Here is a 20,047-nt window from a genome sequence, read left to right as displayed (position 1 = left end):
GCAGCCAGAGAATTACCAACACCCCAACTCTGACGTTTCCTACCAGAAGTTAGAGACTTAAGCAGTATTGACATCAGATGGAAATGGTATGCTCGATGCTGTGGGAAATACTCCTGAGCTGAAGAAGTGCAACTGGATGTTGTGTGTGTTAAATACCAGAAGAGCCCAGACCCAGTGGGTAATAGAGACGAAATGTGGAGAGAATGACTAACGACAAATCTGTGAATTTGTTCTCGGGAGTTGCTAATTTGCCAGCCTGAAGCCACACATTTTACAAGGAGAAAACGTTTTGCTGCTTCTGATTTCTCCCCAAACTGGTGCTACCAGATGCATGGCTTTCTATGTGTTGGAACAAATCATTCCTAACTGCAGCATATCAGGAAAGGGGAAAGGTTGAGGCAACTAACGTAAGTGTAAAGTTTTGCATGCACAATTGTAAATTCTGTGTTTAGATATGTCCTCAGTGGAGACGAGGAATGTTTGTAATTGGGTAGCCGGTTGGGGCAGAGCTCACCTACTCGGCTGTATCTGCATCCCTACCTGCATCACTCTGCCGGAACTAATCTCGGGCATCAGCTACCGAGCAGCCTAATGCAGATAAGATTAGAGCCTGGGAACTGACCAGTCCTACTCAAGTGGGTAGCTGTCTGGAGCCTTGCACCCATTTAAATTGCAGTTAGGGGAGCATCTGAACAGGAGCGTTTTTATGTGCATTACTAGGTTGCAGTATTTATGTGTGGCAAATGTTACTAATATTATAACCAGAGATCAAGGGTAAGAAACTGCATTTTTTTTCCTCTCTTTTATGCTCAGAAGAAAATATTGTAGTGTTACATGAGAATGTTAGCTGTGTTTCACTTACATCTCAGCACTCTCCTCTACATCTAGGACAAGGAATTGTATATTATTATACATTTTTCAAAAGTTTTAATGTGTGCATTAGTCTTAATGGGAATAATTTGGCAATATGGAGAAAGGAGAACAGGTTCTGGATAAGAAATTTCAAGTCTTGGTATTGTGCTTTTAGGCAATAAGGATATGTAGTGGCCAGTGACTATTGCTTCTGATGCTGCAGCAGCATGTCCGGATGCTTGTTTCCCAGTAAGATTGTATTCAAAGGCAATTTAAGAACTGGATGGAAAGAAAAAGATACTCTTTTTAGAAGAGAGATGACTCAGTGTGGCAGAGAAGAAAACACATCATATTTGACATGTGACAAAGCAATTAGCAGGAACTGTAGCTAAATACTTAGGGTTTTTTACTTGGACCCCAAACAACTGAGGGACGTGGGTTAGAGGCCAAGAGGTGGGTAAAACAGCAGGAGGAGAAGAGAACAAGAATGCATGTTTTGAATTTAACAGTATTCAAAAAAAATAAAAAGCGTGGGGGGAATGCAGGTAAAAATAGCTGCTGTCCTTAATCCAAAAGTAGGTAATTTCATTTTCTCTGGGAAAATGCAACAAGCAGGGAATATTCAGTGTTTTTACCCTCAGAGTTAACTTGCCAACAGTGGCAGAGCAAACTGCCATGTTTACTAATGTGCAGTGGAAAATGTGGTGCGATATTTTGTGACTGTTTTTATTTACTGAAGAATAATATTGTCTGTACGATTGTGTTGACAGTGGCTGTCTCCAAATAAGCGATGAGATGTAATGCATCCTCCAGTCCATGCACACTTCCTCTTGCAATCCGTGCATCCCTCAGTGGAAACCTTTAAACCCTAAAATCCAGGAAAAGAAAATAAATACATTATCATGGACCTGAGGGATTTTTACCTGTTGGCTGCTCTGATTGCCTGTTTAAGGCTGGATTCCGCAATAGCTCAAGAACTTATTTACACTATTAGAGAGGAATTGCCTGAAAATGTGCCCATAGGAAACATACCAAAGGATCTGAACATTTCTCACATCAATGCTGCCACAGGGACGAGTGCCAGCCTTGTCTACAGACTGGTTTCTAAAGCTGGGGATGCCCCTTTGGTGAAAGTATCCAGCAGCACTGGGGAAATTTTCACAACCTCCAATAGAATAGACAGAGAAAAACTCTGTGCTGGAGCTTCTTATGCTGAGGAGAATGAGTGCTTCTTTGAACTTGAGGTGGTGATCCTCCCCAATGACTTTTTCAGGCTGATCAAAATAAAGATAATTGTCAAGGATACCAATGATAATGCCCCCATGTTTCCATCTCCTGTCATCAATATTTCCATTCCAGAAAACACTTTGATCAACAGCCGCTTTCCAATTCCATCAGCAACAGATCCTGACACAGGCTTCAATGGTGTACAGCATTATGAATTGCTAAATGGGCAGAGTGTTTTTGGACTGGATATCGTGGAAACTCCGGAGGGAGAGAAGTGGCCACAATTGATTGTTCAGCAAAACTTGGATAGAGAACAGAAAGATACCTATGTGATGAAAATCAAAGTGGAGGATGGAGGCACTCCACAGAAATCCAGCACAGCCATACTGCAGGTCACAGTAAGTGATGTAAATGACAACAGGCCAGTGTTTAAAGAGGGTCAAGTGGAGGTGCATATTCCAGAGAATGCTCCTGTAGGTACCTCTGTAATTCAGCTCCATGCCACTGATGCAGATATAGGCAGCAATGCTGAAATCCGGTACATTTTTGGTGCCCAGGTCGCCCCTGCAACCAAAAGACTCTTTGCTTTAAATAATACTACCGGGCTGATTACAGTTCAGAGGTCTTTAGATAGAGAAGAAACAGCCATTCACAAAGTGACAGTGCTGGCTAGTGATGGCAGCTCCACTCCTGCTCGAGCAACGGTTACCATCAATGTCACTGATGTAAATGATAACCCTCCAAACATAGACCTCAGGTACATTATAAGTCCCATCAATGGCACTGTGTATTTATCTGAGAAAGATCCTGTCAATACAAAGATTGCCCTAATTACAGTTTCTGATAAGGACACAGATGTGAATGGCAAAGTGATCTGTTTTATTGAAAGAGAGGTCCCCTTTCACTTGAAGGCAGTCTATGACAACCAATATTTGTTAGAGACCTCTTCTTTGTTGGACTATGAGGGCACCAAAGAATTCAGCTTTAAAATTGTTGCCTCTGATTCTGGGAAGCCCAGTTTAAATCAGACTGCCCTGGTAAGGGTTAAGCTTGAGGATGAAAATGACAACCCACCAATTTTCAACCAGCCTGTAATTGAGCTGTCAGTTTCTGAAAACAACCGACGTGGGTTATACTTAACAACTATTAGTGCCACAGATGAAGACAGTGGGAAAAATGCAGACATTGTTTATCAGCTTGGACCGAATGCCTCCTTCTTTGATCTGGACCGAAAGACAGGAGTTTTGACAGCCTCCAGGGTCTTTGACAGAGAAGAACAAGAACGATTCATTTTTACAGTAACTGCCAGGGACAATGGGACCCCTCCCCTCCAAAGCCAAGCGGCTGTGATAGTTACTGTTCTGGATGAGAATGACAATAGCCCCAAGTTTACTCATAATCACTTTCAATTTTTTGTGTCTGAGAATCTGCCAAAGTATAGTACTGTGGGGGTAATCACAGTGACAGATGCAGATGCTGGAGAGAATAAAGCTGTGACTCTTTCCATTCTAAATGACAATGATAATTTTGTGCTGGATCCTTATTCTGGAGTCATAAAGTCAAACGTCTCATTTGATAGAGAACAGCAGAGTTCCTACACTTTTGATGTCAAAGCCACTGATGGAGGACAACCACCTCGTTCCTCTACTGCAAAAGTAACTATCAACGTCATGGATGTGAATGACAACAGTCCAGTTGTCATCTCTCCACCATCTAACACTTCCTTTAAGTTGGTGCCCCTCTCAGCCATCCCTGGCTCCGTGGTAGCAGAAGTTTTTGCAGTGGATATTGATACTGGAATGAATGCAGAACTTAAGTATACAATAGTGAGTGGGAACAACAAAGGCTTATTTCGGATCGATCCTGTAACAGGTAACATCACCCTAGAAGAAAAGCCGGCAACTACCGATGTGGGCTTACACCGTTTGGTGGTCAACATTAGTGATCTGGGGTACCCCAAGTCTTTGCACACACTTGTGCTTGTATTTCTTTATGTTAATGACACTGCTGGAAATGCCTCCTATATCTATGACTTGATCCGCAGGACTATGGAGACCCCACTGGACAGGAACATAGGGGATAGCAGCCAGCCCTATCAAAACGAAGACTATCTCACCATCATGATTGCCATTGTCGCAGGGGCCATGGTGGTCATTGTTGTAATTTTTGTCACTGTTCTGGTGCGCTGTCGCCATGCGTCCAGGTTCAAAGCAGCTCAGAGGAGCAAGCAAGGTGCTGAATGGATGTCCCCAAACCAGGAGAATAAACAAAACAAGAAAAAGAAAAGGAAGAAAAGAAAGTCTCCCAAGAGCTCTCTTTTGAACTTTGTCACTATCGAAGAGTCCAAACCTGATGATGCAGTTCATGAACCTATCAATGGGACAATAAGCCTGCCAGCTGAGCTTGAGGAGCAAAGTATAGGAAGATTTGACTGGGGCCCAGCACCTCCAACAACCTTCAAGCCTAACAGCCCTGACCTGGCCAAGCACTACAAATCTGCCTCTCCACAGCCTGCTTTTCATCTCAAACCAGACACTCCAGTTTCCGTGAAAAAGCACCATGTGATTCAGGAGCTCCCTTTGGACAACACCTTTGTCGGGGGTTGTGACACCCTTTCCAAACGCTCTTCCACTAGTTCAGATCACTTCAGTGCCTCAGAGTGCAGTTCCCAAGGAGGCTTCAAGACAAAGGGCCCCTTACACACCAGACAGGTAAACGAGCACTTTTACTGGTCTATAAGTACTGCATACAAGTGCCCAGTCAACCAGTATTAACGTGCCAGTGTGTCTATTGTTTTGGTCTAACTTTAGCTTAGTTACAAAGAGGGAAAAAAAACTTGACCCCTTTTCTATTCCTCTGGGGCTCAGTCAAGAATTTTTAGAACAGCTTTGAAATTTCTGAGTTCTGAGAATTATTTAACCTCCCAGTTTCCTTCAAATGGCAAAAGATGAAAAGAAGAAATTATTCCAAAATGTCCCATGATAATGTTTGCTAAAGAAGAAAACTCATCCTAATATGCCAAATTCTACTCCTGGGTTTTCCAAATTGACAGCTTCAAAATTTTCACATTACCTTTTGATCTAAAAAGTCACCTTCAAATCTCAAGTTTTAAATGACATTTGAAGGTCTGATGCCACTTGTGTTGGAGCTGTGGTTGCTAAAGGGGTTAATTTTTTTTTAGTCTCTAAACAAGATAGTTAATATTAAATGTACATCAGTTGTGAAGCACATGATTGTTGATAGATTGCAACTAAGCCATATAGGAAGTCTCCTCTGTGATTTCAAATTGTTTATTGTAATATAGTAAATTGGGTGTTTGATAGAAAGATTTTCAGTGTCCACAATGGCCAAATAAACTTTCAAAAAGGAAAAAATAAGAAAAAAGGAATGCTATCTCCCTCATATAACTGATTTATAGAGAAAAGAATGAATCCATTGTAAATACTCTCTCATCTTAGTAATGCATAAGTGATCTGTCATAACTCATTTTAAACTGTGAAATATGCCATATGAAGAGGGATTAAGAGGCTGAGAAACTCATATTTCAACCAAATCCAGAATTAGTTTTTCTTAGGTCTAATAATTCCTTGCTAATAAAGATTTAAATGCAGCGCTGTCTAATTTATTTCACTGGTGCTTGTCTGTTGCCACAAAATTTGAATGTCGATAATAGCCTGTAGATGGCACTAGGGTATCATGTCGCATTTGCTGGCCAGATGCCAATCCTGCAGTAGTAAGGAAAAAGGGGGAGGGCAAGATCAAGCTGGTAGTACAGCCAAAGAGATACCTTTTATTTAATGATAGTTGCTCTGGAGCAACTAACATTTAAGTTCATCTGCTTGCTCTTTTCAGATTAGCTCTCACCACACGAACTTTCTGGGATTTCCTAATCCAAGTTCTGTCTTTAATGGTATTGGACCACCTCTGGTGATGACCCATCTGTATTGTTAAAAATCAGGAACATATGGAATTCAGAAACTCAAGTAAAACAAAATTAGTTTTCAGAATATTCTTGAGAGTCACTGATGAGACTGTGGAAAAATCAAGGGATTTTCTTTTCTAGGGGTAGGGTGGAGAAGGGTGTCTTCCTGAAACTGTTTTCCCTTTTACTGTCCCTTTTTGCTTTTTGCCTGAAATGACTTTAAGGCTTCATAAGATATTTGTAAAAATGTTGACAACTGATCACACAGATGCCCCTAGATAAGCATACAGTCTGTGGTTGACAAAAAAAAAAAAAATCTACCTTTAAATTATTAAATATCTAGAGCATTTTAGAAGTACACATATTTGGAGCTTAAAAGCACAGGATGAAATGACTTCAAATAAATAAGACATTATTGAAGTCCTAGTAGAGATTATGGGGTTATAAGTTGAAGTTGGAAGTGTGACTTATTTTCATGTTAACTTTATCAGCATTTGAAAAGAGGTTGATTTTTTTTTTAATTTGGAAATTGTCCTGGCTTAGTAAATATTTTTAAAGATTAATAAATAGTTTATGATGATAGTGAAATTAATTGATAGCACTAAATGGGCTTAATTAAAAAGTTGCTATTTTAAAGAAAAAAAGAAAATAATTTATTAGTTTTTATCATGAAGTTTGTTCACAATATATTTATGGTATTTTATGATTTGCATAATATCTTGAACAAGCTACTGTGATCTGAAACTTTCCATATAAAATCTGAAATTTGCTTTCCAAAGAAATGTACTAATAAGCTTTCTACAATATTTTTCTTTTCATAAATCTGATGGGTATTAGCATTGAAGGGTAAGCCAACTTTTTCTGACTTCTTTCCAATAGTTGAACTTATATATAGTGTAAAGACACAAAAGTTAAGTGCATTTCAGCAAAGCATAGAAAAGACCTTTTGTTGAGGCTTTGTCAGTCCCAAAGATATTTGTTTGTATGATGTAATCTTTCAAATAGGATGTTGAGTAATTCTCTAACTGGAACCAAAGTGCACTTTAGACATTGTTTCTGACCATGCGTCACTTTGCAGTTCTCCTATAGGCATTTCAATGTTCAAATGTAGCTATAATTCACTACTTTGATAAAGAGCTAGTAAAATTGCTTTGCTTACACATTTTAGAAGTTTTTATGTTGAGAAAAGTAGTGATTTGGAGAAAAGGAATATTGGGAGTAAGGAGAGAGGTAATGGGGATATACAGAGCAATATGCACAATTTTATGGAAAAGAGGCATATTTTCTATGAATAGGGGACATAAATGATATACTATCCTTTGAAAATTTGTTGTTGCTGAACTACATGATAGCTGTCTGAAGATTTTATAGTTAAGGTAAAAAAGTCAAAATACTTTTTTAGTTCCTTCACTTCAACTAGTGACATTTGTACAAAATGAGCTCCTGAATCTATACAATTTTGAAAAATGTAAATGAATCACTACAAATGGGGATTTTTAAGCTGATATATAATCTGTGAAGATTTTTAGTTGGGTGGACCCAATTGCCATTAACATGACACTTTTCACTAATGGTGCTAATTGATAGTGGGTAAAATTTAAGATTCTTCAGCTAAGGGTGACCAAAGATAAATAACACTAATTTTTATTGTCTATTCAGTGAAAATATAATGTCTAACTCTTCTACATCATGGGGTTGTTTGTGGGGTAGTGATTCCTATTTTTTGACTTTTTCCCTCTTGCTGTCCTCCCTTGTGTTGACCTGCAAAGAACATACAATTGTAAATAAGTATTTCTCATTCACTCTATCTTGCTAAGCTTTTATTTTTCTTGAATATAACAAACCCATTACCATATTTCCCATGAATTTTGAAAGTGACCTTAACATTCACAGATTGAGAGTTTGCATTTTAAAGCAAAAGATCATGTCCTGATGTTTATTTATATAACAAAGCAAAGTTCATTGCTCTCAGCTTAAGAGGATGACAACATAATAAATTTCAATAGGGTTTTAAATGATAAAGTTAATTTGTATATTTATAGTCTAAAAGGAGAAAGGTATTGTTGATGAATATGATTTAAAAATTGATGAATATGATTTAAAAACATGATGTCAGTCCTCAAATTCTAGAATATCCCACAGTCACCTAGAGTACTTCTTAAAACACAAACTTTTATACCCTATCTAGAGAGGGTATGATTGAGTACCAGTGGGTCAGATCTGGAAATTTACATCACTGACAATTTTCATGGTAATATTGATGCTGCTAGTCAAGGGACCACACTTTTGAGAACCTGCCTTAGCATATTAGAACAAGAAATATCAGCTAATTCCTTTTTCGTATAATCATATCCAGTGGACCTGTTTTTGCACAGTTCAAATCTCAGCCCATTATTGACAGCCGTTTTATTGTAGCTGGAGGCCTTACAGTAAGCTGTTTATATTGCTGTTTCCCAAACCGTTGACAACATTTGGGGAATTAATTTTCTTGGCCCCAGTGTGCTTTTTTTCCAAGGGGTAGGGCTGGAAATAAATGAAAATGTTAACATAAAAAAAGTGATCTATTTACATTTGACAAGTTTTTCAAATAATAATCTGTGAGAGTTTCACTAGAGTTTGGTTCTGGATAAACAGTCATATTTAATTTTCTAAATGAAATGCTTATTTTAGAGCTCGAGAATCCTGACTTTAACTTTATGTAATGTAGACTATTTGCTCATATATACATTTGTATATAAATTGAAGAATTTGTACCTTGAAAATGTGCATGCATGCTGTACTCAAGTGTGTTTGTGTGCTTTTACCGTTGTAAAGGGAATTGCTTCAATTCCAAGCCATTTAGAGGTAGTATATTACATTTATGATTACTTTTCATTTTTGAGTAATCCACTACAATCACTATTGAAATGTTATTATCTCATGTAAAATGCACAAGGCAGTCACAAAATTGATATTTAGAACACTCAGAAAGAAAGATGCAATTGAAAATCAAGAGAGCAAATGTTACTTTGAGGCTAGTGAAAACTTCAAGACATTTTCAACTTCTACATTTTAGAGTACATACATAGTGATGGTTGAGCACGGATGACATGTCATGAAAAACTGCCCCCTAAAATGTGAATTACTTTAGCAGGGTTGTTAGTTATGATTTTTATTTCTACTTCTCTTTTGCTAAATGCCCTATGGTTATGAAGTCAGTTTTCAAACTTAGGAGGTAGAAAACATGAAGAACCATTAGATAGTGATGAAGGTTTTTGAAAGGAGGATGGGTTATTCATTCAAACTGGCTTTCTCTTGGATTTGTGAGACAAATATTTTATGATTATATTTTCATCTTGATTCTCCTAAACTATAAAATTCAAGACACATTTTGGCATTCATTCCTAATAACCTTACATATAATGGAAATAAAAAGTTGCCACTGTATTAAATATCAACATACCTGCTGATTCCTAAATATTTACTAACATGGAGAAAATAATTTCTGTAGTTAAAATATTCTATTCACTTATTTTCAAATTTTCTTTCTATTCTAGATTTAGATACAATATACTTTAATGAGTCCCTTAGTTTCAAATGAGTCATTCCCATGGCATGACAGAACAGTCTTTGGCATCATTAAAATTATCTTACAGTGCTGGGGAGTAGCTCAGTGGTACAGCACTTGCCTAGGTATGAACAAGGCTCTGAGTTTGTAAATTTTGTACTTATAACAATATATATATTCTTATGTTATATGCATATTATTGTGATTTAAATAGTGGCAAGCTATAATTTACCTTCTCATGATAGCACAAATTAAAATAAGCAGATTAGAAAAATAGAGAATTTAGATTTAATTCAAAACCTAAATCTAGAATCAGATTTCTTTATATCACTTGTGACTTATATTGAATGTTGAGGTTCAATTTTCATGTTGACATACACATAATAGCTGGAAATTACATCCAAAATATTAGATAAGGCTTCTTACTGCATTATTTTTCACATTACATTATTTTACACTACAATATGAAGGAAGAAAATGACACTTGTAAATCATATTTTCTTGTATGCTGTTTCCACAATTATTTTCATTATTTAAATTCTTCAATTTCTAAATATTTTTGGTTGGGGGAATTCAGAAGTTAACCGAATGCCAAAACTAAACTACAGTGACTGTGTTGGTCCAGCTGCACCCGTCTGAGTGTTCACCGGCTTTGGGGGCCAAGTCAAATGTCTGTCTTGCTCTGTTTCAATACTTCTCAGTTTGACTTGCTGGTTTGTGTATACTTGAAAACAAAACAAAACTGAGAATCTAGTGGATTGTTTACTACTTTTACTTGAAATCCTTAGGGTAAGCTTTCTCTAAATTTAGTCTGGTGTTTGAAGAGGATCCTTTATTAAAACTACAAATTAGCCTTTGCTAATGTTAGTAAATCAGTTAATGTATATTTAGCTTAATTGGAAAATAATTAAGAATTATATAATGTGGAATTAAAATACTTTTGCTTTTGTGACACCCATTTTCACATTTAATATTCTTTCCAGAACTAGCACATACAAGGACCCTAAAATTTTTATCAGGCTCATTTAAATATGATTGCAATCATAGGTTAGACATTAGTGAAAATTTGCAAATGAAAACCAGGATGAGGCTTGCTCTAAAGTTTCACAGAGGCATAGGAATCAGACTTTATAAGTAGTAATGCTAATATCTTATGGGATTTTTAATAGACAACATCTCCAAATTTGTATCATACTAGAGAAGTAAATGCAAATGTAATATAGAAATATAGACATAAAGAGATATACTCTGCTGTTTAAGCTTTTATCAGTTGTTATTTCAGAAAACTGTAAAATCTGTCAAACATTTCAATTGGAAAGGAATGCATGCTTTTTGCCTTTGTTTGATACAAACCTATTGGGCTGTCAGTCATCAGAAGCATAAAACTTGCAAGATATATTATCATGATTGGCATTTTGCTTTTGACTTATATTCTTTTTTCCCTAAGCCAACATTCATTAAAATTTGAAATTCCTACCCAACTTAACTGTCCTTTTTTAATAGTAAAGAGTAATGACAGGAATAAACTAGAAAAGCAGCTATTTTTAATCTCTCTCATTCATATTTTTGTCCTATGGACAGTTATAGCTCTCATGAATGAGAATAATGGCAAAAATCTGTAAAATTTTCTGAGCCATAACATATGATTTTAAGAAATTCAGAACTCAGAGTCATTCAGTCATTCATTCAGGATTTATTTTTATATATGTATCCCATTATTTAATGGCTTGTGAAAATATTTTCCATCGATCCTTACCAATTTGATTGATTAAAATGTCATAAGCACATATTACATTTATAAAATGATGGATTTGACACCACCTTTTATTAAGGGTGGTGAAGATGTAAGCATGGGAAAGATCTCTGAGACATATTTGATTAAATTTTTTTTCTAGTCATTTTACTCTATACTGGTATTTGGGGGTGAAAAGAAATGAAATTTACTTTTCTCGACAGGCCTCCTCTACATACAGCTTCACCACATTAATTCATTAAGGTTTTTAATTATGTGAGCTGTTGGAAAGAATGAAAATTTTGATCAATTTTATCTTATTTTTTATAATATCTTGTGTTTAACACTCTTTTGCAGTTTATCTAGCTGACCATCTCTACATTTTATTATTACACTGCTTCGCTAATAATTCAGTCTCCAGGCCTTTTTCAGTCTGTTAGCAGTTGATTAGGAAACCCTCTAATCCCTTTCAGGATATTGAGGAGCTAATGGTTTGCAGAGTATTTGGATCTTTAAGCTTCCATTGTAACCGGTATGAAGAATTGTCATTGAGCTGATATTTGCATATATCTCTCCCAGTGCTAGCTACTTTGCCTCCTTTTCTGCCCTCCTAATCTTCAGCTTTCATCCTGAGAATATTTATTTTAGTCGGAAATAAGCATGCCACTGATAGAAATTTGGGATTCACCTCCAAATGAATGCCATCACAGACAGGGAAACTCTGGCACATTTTGCATAGATCTGTATGAACACAGTGAACCCTTCATAAGCTCTTAGATTGCAGGAAATCAGTGCTGAAAATTAAGTGGGGTTTTAAAGATTTGCAAAGTAGAGAGCTTTGTATAATGCTGGTATTGCAGGTGCCTATTAAATATGAAATAAAGGCTTTGTAATATAACTAGCTAACACATTTTCTTCCACATTAGAGTGATTTATAGCCTAGGGAATTAGTCTTGCCTATTTTCTCCAAATGCAGAAACATTGGATGCATCTGAAAGAATAAAAATCTCAAATATTTACCATAGAATGGACAAATTTGGTCCTTGATGATTCTAATTATTAAATATAAATGATGCACTCAGGCCAGTTTGTGCTTACTTGTGGTGCCTTAGATGCCCCTGATGTGGATTTCACCTCTCCTGAGAAGAAACTCTCAATTGTGTATGCAGACTCTCTCAACATAAATCAGATTAAAACCCTAGGTATCTATGAGACTGTATAACATTACTATAATGAAGAGGGCTGGGTCCTGAGTGCTTTCTTCTCAGAGGAATTCTTGTTGAATCATTTCTCAAACTATTCTTTAATTCCACTTTGCTTTATTTATAAATACTGTGTATTTGTGGCTCAGCATTTCACTCCAGATGTATATATATTTCATTATATTTACCTTCATGACAGTAAATGCCTTGCGGTTCTTTAATGCTTAATGTCTTTGACTAGCCTGTTAGATGTAAATTGGTGGAAATAGCTATGCATATTTTTAAATGATTTTTACAAATTCTGTATTTTTTGCCTACCACAAAAAGTATATGATCCATGTACAGCTCACAGTAGGCATAGTGGCTGGCTGAGACTCATCATAGATGATTCATTTTGAAAACAAAACAGGTTTTTTTTTTGTGTGTGTGTGTGTGTGTGTGTGTGTGCAAGATAAAAACAATCACAACTCAACAAATGAGGGTTTTGGTTGTTTTGTTTGTACTCATTAAACAAACATCAGTAAGAAGAATGGAAACACAAAAGGATTTATGAAATGAAGCTGTATCTTTTAAAGGAAGAAAAACGTCTTCTGCTGACAGTAGTTCTATAGTAGATCTTTTCTGAGAAAAAAATACTGGTGCTTTTTTGGATTCGAAGGATGCAACCAATCTATGCCTCTGTGTGATAGCAGCTGCATGCTGAGGACTTTCAAATACACAGCCACATAGGATTCTGCAGGAAACTTTTTGTAGAAGGTGCAAGTGACAAATGGAGACAAAATAGAGTGAGTTTTGAGTTGTGAGTTGATGCCCTCCTGTGTCATATATTCATGTTATTGAACCGATTTTCACATTGGAAGTCTGGAATCACAATAGCCTTTCCTCTGTGTGTCAGCTGTGAACACACCTGGACTGGCAACTTTTCTTTGCTCCATTTCTTGTTTATTCACTAGGTGGACTGTATTCACTTGTCATTTAATATTCATCTAGGTTTTTAGTTTCTCCATATATTTTTAAATGATGTAAATTATTTTTGCAAATCTATCATCTATCCATATCTATAATGTATGTTTTGCTTTAAGATATCCACAAATGGTGAAACAAAATCTACAACATGTTCTTTCTTGCTGAAAATAGGTAATTCTTTTTTTTTTTCCCTGACTTATGGCTTCAGATAATATGGTTTTACTTTGCTAGATTTAAAATTGAGTTTTTCATAATAATGCCTTTTTCAAGTTAAGGAATAAAACTAGATTGTAGCTTTATAGGTTAATAATATTTCAATACATTCACACCCCTATTCAAATACAAGCATAAAAGATTGAGATTTGCAGAATTTATATGCAGAATTTAATGAAAATTGGTTTGTTTTTGGCCTTGAAATAAGAATAAAAATTGCTTTACACTATAATAAAAACAGACACACAATCTTTAGGGCATTTTAGTGTGACATGAACTCATTTTCCTTCCTGGTCTTGACAGCAAGAACTTCTGCCAACAGTGCCAGAAAAATTTGTTGAATTCATTGATTAATTTTTAAACATAGTAATAATTAAGAAAAGGCATTTTGACACCTAAAGTCTCTATTTTAGACAATTAAATTTTGCTTTAGCTAAGGGTTATTGACTTCTGGATGATACTGGGAGCAACACTCCTCAGGGTTTAAACTATTCCTGTAGGACCATCTGTTATTGGCAGAGCTGTGCATCCTCTCCAGCTGATGCAGGGTCAACCCAAGCAAATAGTCAGGATTATTCAAAACACAGTCATGGATCCTGATGCTCTTAAATCTCCAGCGGTATTCAGACAAACCAAATATTGGTATATTATTACTTATATCATAATAATTAAGGAGAATATAAGAAAGTCTCTCAAAATAAGAGACCATGTCTTACTCACTTATTTCTAACAGTGGACCTGCAATAGTGCTGAGAATTGTGAACTTAGAGACATTTGGTAAGTGTTGATCTAACCTGGAAGACCTGCTGATGTTGGAATTACACTTTGTGTATGTACAATATTTTCAACTAAATTATTCTAACACCATATAAAGAAGAGATTGTCATTTTTATTCACCCTACAATTCTCTATCACTTCCAGACATCTGTGGTTTCCATTTTTCTCCCTCACTTCTTACACACCATTATGTCTGCCAATCATAGAATGTTTTCATTTATATATTTTAGAATATAATCAAAAGTGGAATGGTGAGTTAAATAAAAGTGGTTCAGCTTCCTTCTCTTTCAAGCCTCCTCATCCAAAAAATTTATTTAAACCTATGAAGACTTTAATTACTGTCTACTTCTAAATAATTATGATAAATAGGTTTGCTTAGATACCTGTTTGATAGAAATATATGTTATCAGAAGAAATAAGTAGTATTACAGTGACATCCCCTTAATAGAATTTTCAGCTATTCACATAGTACACTAGAATCCAGTATAAATTCTATAAAAAGAAGCAAAATAATAATGGAATAATGATTAATGCAGTGTCTAGCTACTACATTAATTTTAGAAAGATAAATTTGGTGTCTAATAGATCTATAGAATAATTTCATATTCTCAAGACTCAAATGTGCCTTTGAGATGATTTAGCCTATTTAATTTTTTTTCTACCTGAAGAAACAGACTATGAGAAATAGTTTTCTTTATGGAGTAAGAAAAATGATGTGTTGAACTACTACATAGAAACTGTGTAGTATCGGTTACATCATTTAAATGTACCAAGCCTTGATTTCCTTGTCTATATAATGAATGTAGTCATGCCTAATCCAAAAAGTTGTCCTGAGAATAAATGATTGAGTTTATTAGTTTTTCCATCCTTTTCTTAAGGGGTCTCCCTTCACCACTGAGAGGAGTGCCCATGTTCATTTACTTAATAAATGCCCTCTTAGTTTTGTTTTTTATGGTTTTCTTGGATCTGAGTTTCATTATCTTTTTTATAGGTAAGTCATCAATGTTGACCTGTTTTTCATTTGAACCACTGTCTGATCTTTGCTTATTTAAGAGTTCTGAAACAGCATCAGAACAAAGCATATGAGATGTTTCATTTTGGTCTCAGTTCCTAATGTTTTACATTGGCATTATTGCTTCATTTGAAAGTATTTTACCTATTTCATTTGCATGTTGTGTTTTAAAATTATTCTCTTTCTTTTAGTATTTGTTATTAATTTAGCTCTTTGTCAGTTACCCATAGGAGCTCAACCTGTCTGGGGATTTTCACCTTATACATCACTCCCATTACAAAACAACGTATAAGAGAGTGAATCTGTTTCATAGTCAGTACTTAACACAGCTGGAGTCATTTGAAACCTGCTGGTTCTTGCTTCCAATTATTCCATAGACTAGAAAGCATCCCTGTTGAAGTAATGGCATCCGTGGTGTAATCAAACTAGTCAAAATGCCCTGGAGTATATGAATCATATTTCTGGGATTTGCTAAATTGATGCCAGAGGCATAATAATCAAGAGTTTTTACTAAGATTTTCTTATTTTACAATGATATACATTTAGTTATAAGCAAGTTTTTATTGTCTGAATATATGTTTATAATGCTTGAGTATATATGGGTGACACAATAATATCAATGACACCCAACAAATTAAAAGGTAATGCAGTATGTTTGTCTCTGAAAAGTACATTTTTTTTTAATATCCTGGGCCAAAATCCTCTTCTTTTTTTTTCCTAAAAAGACTAACCCTACAGGGGCAGGGGTAGTAGAAGTCATTAAGATAAATTTTCTAATTTGAATTTGAAGCAAATATAATAGAGATTTGTAACTAATTCAATTAACATTATCAAATAAGAACTAGAGGTAGTCACATTTGAAGTGGCTTCATTGTGATTTAGAAAGCAGATATTAAAATTTTAACTTCTTATTGGACTTTTCCTACCCTCTTAGTGCATCTGAATTGATTTTAGATTGGGGTTTTGTTTGAATTCTAGTTTTGTGAAGGATAATGCCTCAGTTATAAGGAGGGTCTTAAAAAAAACCAAATAGACAACAATACTTATTATTTGTGCTTGGAAAAGTTTAATCAACAGATAAAACATGGAAAATTGGTACCACTTTCTTTAGGCTTCTTGTTTTACACTAAGATGTGATTTCCCATTTCATAGTGTTAGGATACTAAGATGTGGTTTTCCATTTTATAATGTCAGAGCATGTGCAATGTGTGGAATATTCTCTTGGTGGCCAGAACTCATGGAGTTATTTAAGGTCTATAGCATGCTGTATAGAGTAGATGTTCAATGAATTCTACCTAATCCTATCATGTGGGCAAACATGGAGGTAATCATGCAGAATTATACTCTTCAAAATACTGTAATAGTAAAAATTGGGCTTTATCGATTTGTTTTGAAATATATAGCATTCTCCTGATATCAAGTGCTATATATGTATATACATGCTTTATATAGTGAAATGTACCTTAAGATGATCCTATTTGTGTTGTCCATATTGGTATCTTTGATTAGCTTTTACAAAGGAGAGTTCCAGGCCATGTTATGTAAATTACAGTTCAGATAATGACTAAACACTCTATGAATAAAATGATATTTCCTGCAGTGTACCTTGCCCATCTTCCTCTATGTTAACAGGGTTCAGTTGGTTTTCTCATTTAGCAATGTGAAGATTTTTTTTTTTTGACTGCCAAACACTTACTTGGATATATATCTGACAACTAGACAATATCAAAACTTACCACTAGACTACTAGAAAACATATTTTCCTTGCTATTAAAATTATTAGAATTATGTCCTATAATTTAAAATCTGTATTTTTTAAAATTATATGACATATAACTATGACATTTTCTGCTGCCAAAGGCCTGTCATATGATCAATCCACTGATATATACAGAAATTTGTTCTTTTTATTTTTTATTCATTCTCTTACTCAACACAAAACTAACAAGTGACTGCTGTTATCCAAGAATAGTGTAAGACAAAAGGAAGTTTTAGAAAATTAATTACATTGTCTTTGCTTTTCCAGTGAATTTTAAGCACACTAGCTTTTTTTTTCTTAGAATTTCCCTATTAAAAATGAGTGTTCTCTCCGTTCTGAATTGATGTCATCATTTCCCTGAAATATATTTTTTTAAAGTCGCTCTCTCTCTCTTTTTTTGACTGCTCTTGGTGACTTGATCTTTCAATGAGATAATAAAATTCTAAGATCTATTACTCTAATTATAAGAATGCCAGGCTTAAATTTATTCTCTAGTTAATTTAGAGAGAAATGTACTTTTTCATCCTTAAAAATCATAGTCCTCCTATAAGCAGAGGTATTAATAAAATATAGTTGCAAGTAAAACTTCATTTCCTTAACTACCTGAGATTATCCTGTTTAGTGTACTAAAAATTACATGGAAAACATGGCATACATTGATAATGTTGAGTAATAACCTGAGTCAAAATATATAGGGATTCCAGAAATGAAGTTCCAAAATTGAAGAAGGTTCAATTTTGAATGGGATACGTGAGTCATTATATTCTGAGAAAGAACATTTCAGCCTTCACCCTTTGAAAAGGTGTAAGTCAAACATAGAAATGGAACATAGATGTTAAATTCTGACTGGAATAAATGTTTGGTTTAATTGGCTTTTGCATCCAGATGGTCACGATTTTGGCAAGTCCATTTTCTTATGAATATTTATCACAGTATTTTAGGGAATCAATACAATGACATAAACATTGAAAATAGAGACCTTTCTGTATACACACACACACACACACACACACACACACACAAACACACACACACACTTTTTTTTTTAAATTGAGATACTTGTACTTGGAAAATTAGCTTTTATTTTATAGTAGAAGAAAGTGTCACAACAGAGATCCACATTTCAGGCAAGATAAGCTGTTATTTTAACTCATTCATTTCTAACATACTAATTTACATATGGATGAATATTTATAAAAGCAGGTTATTCCAAAATTTCAGTATCATTTTTGACAAAAGTGTTTGTTTTTTGAAAAATGATACATGTAATGCTTCACCTGCACATTCTTTTGCAAATATATTTTAAAAGAAAAACCTTTACTGCCAGAAAGTGTACTATTTTAATTGCAATTAGACTTGTGTGATAACCATCAAGCTGGTGCCTAACTCTAAAAGGATTTTTCCAACTGTTCTGTGGCTTCTTAGGCAACTATCACCAAGTACTTACAATAATTAAATGGGCTACAAGATTGAAACCTTCTAAAATATGTAGACTTCAGGAATAAAATGTGAAATAACACTTGTTCATTAAATATATTAATAAAAATATAATGCAATTTTTGGAAATAAAAAAAATCATTGATACAAGCATTCATTTAAATACATGTAATTCACATTTCAATCATATAAAAGTATAGACAATTTGGTAAACTAATTTAGAACCAAGCAACAGGTTAGAGTAACCTTAGTATCAAAGACACCAATAAGTAGAATTTGGCATGGAACTTACTTGAGTATTGCCCTGTCTGTAGTAACCAATTTCTATAGATAACTACAAATATAGCAATCATACCCTTACTCAGTGAGAGTCATTTTGATGGATTAACAGTTTCAGTTACTTGTTTATTAAGTTTTCATAAGTGACTATGCATTGTATACCAGAGAAAATAAACCAATAGTGGTTATTAAAATGAATATTTACATAGGCATGTTTTCATTTGAGGCTACAATAATATCTATTCAAAACTGTTTATACTTTTCAAAATTTCTTTTAACATCTTGAGAATTTAGTTTTGTCCTCTGAAAATTAGATAATTGGAATCAGAAATTTTTCCATTTCTATTATTAAAAATTGAACTACAGCTTTAATGAATCACTTAGGGAAACATCACTCTTTGGCAGGTTTCCTGTTACCACCCAGCATCCATCTGGTCTACTTCTTTCTATCATCAGTTGATATATGTTCAAACAGTTCAAATCAATGTTAACATTGGCTTAAGAAAATCAGTGTCAAACTAAGTCACATGGTTCAGTGTCTCTTGACAGTTGCAGGATCTCCACTGTTGAGATTCACTCTCTGAGATTCACTTTGATAACAGAGTATTGTCCTTTTGTTGTTGTTATTTTGTTTTTTGAACCCAGATGTGCTTTACCTCTAAGTTTCATCCCAGCTCTTTTTATTTTTTTTTTTAATTTGGAGACAGGGTTTTTCTAAGTTGCTTAGGGCCTTCCAAAGTTGTGGAGGCTGGTCTCAAACTTTTAATCTTCTTACCTCACATCCCCCAATCCCTGGGATAACAGGCATGCACCACCACACCTACCTAAAGTGTTATCTTTATATTCTTTGAGATCTCTGCTTAATTTCCTAAACTAGAAAATCATACTTTTCTTCTAAATAGGAAAATCACAAAACTGTAAATTCTCAAGCAGATTATTGGTATTTACAGTTTAATTGAAATTATCAACTTAAAATAAGTACATAAATGTCAATTTAAATAAGGGAAATTACTATTATTGTGTTTAATTTTCTGTAGTAAGGTATTAAGGTGAATTTAGTAGTTCAACACATAGTTTTGAGAAAATGTATAAATATAATAAAAATATGCAAAACTGATAATT

General features: G+C 34.6%; 1 protein-coding gene across 3 annotated transcripts in view; it reads left to right on the top strand.

Annotated features, from left to right (window-relative positions):
• Positions 1-1,754: 1,754 nt before the first annotated feature.
• Pcdh9 (protocadherin 9) overlaps positions 1,755-20,047 on the top strand; it is an 862,810-nt gene continuing 844,517 nt past the window's right edge. For all 3 annotated transcript variants that reach the window (XM_077792752.1, XM_026395800.2, XM_026395799.2), the window contains exon 1: positions 1,755-4,790. In XM_077792752.1, coding sequence (XP_077648878.1) covers positions 1,755-4,790 — 3,036 coding nt within the window. The remainder of the gene's footprint in view (positions 4,791-20,047) is intronic.

The sequence above is a fragment of the Urocitellus parryii genome, chromosome 2, assembly GCF_045843805.1.
Source record: "Urocitellus parryii isolate mUroPar1 chromosome 2, mUroPar1.hap1, whole genome shotgun sequence".
Classification (NCBI taxonomy): Eukaryota; Metazoa; Chordata; class Mammalia; order Rodentia; family Sciuridae; genus Urocitellus; species Urocitellus parryii.
This window is presented reverse-complemented; position numbering and strand designations above follow the sequence as displayed.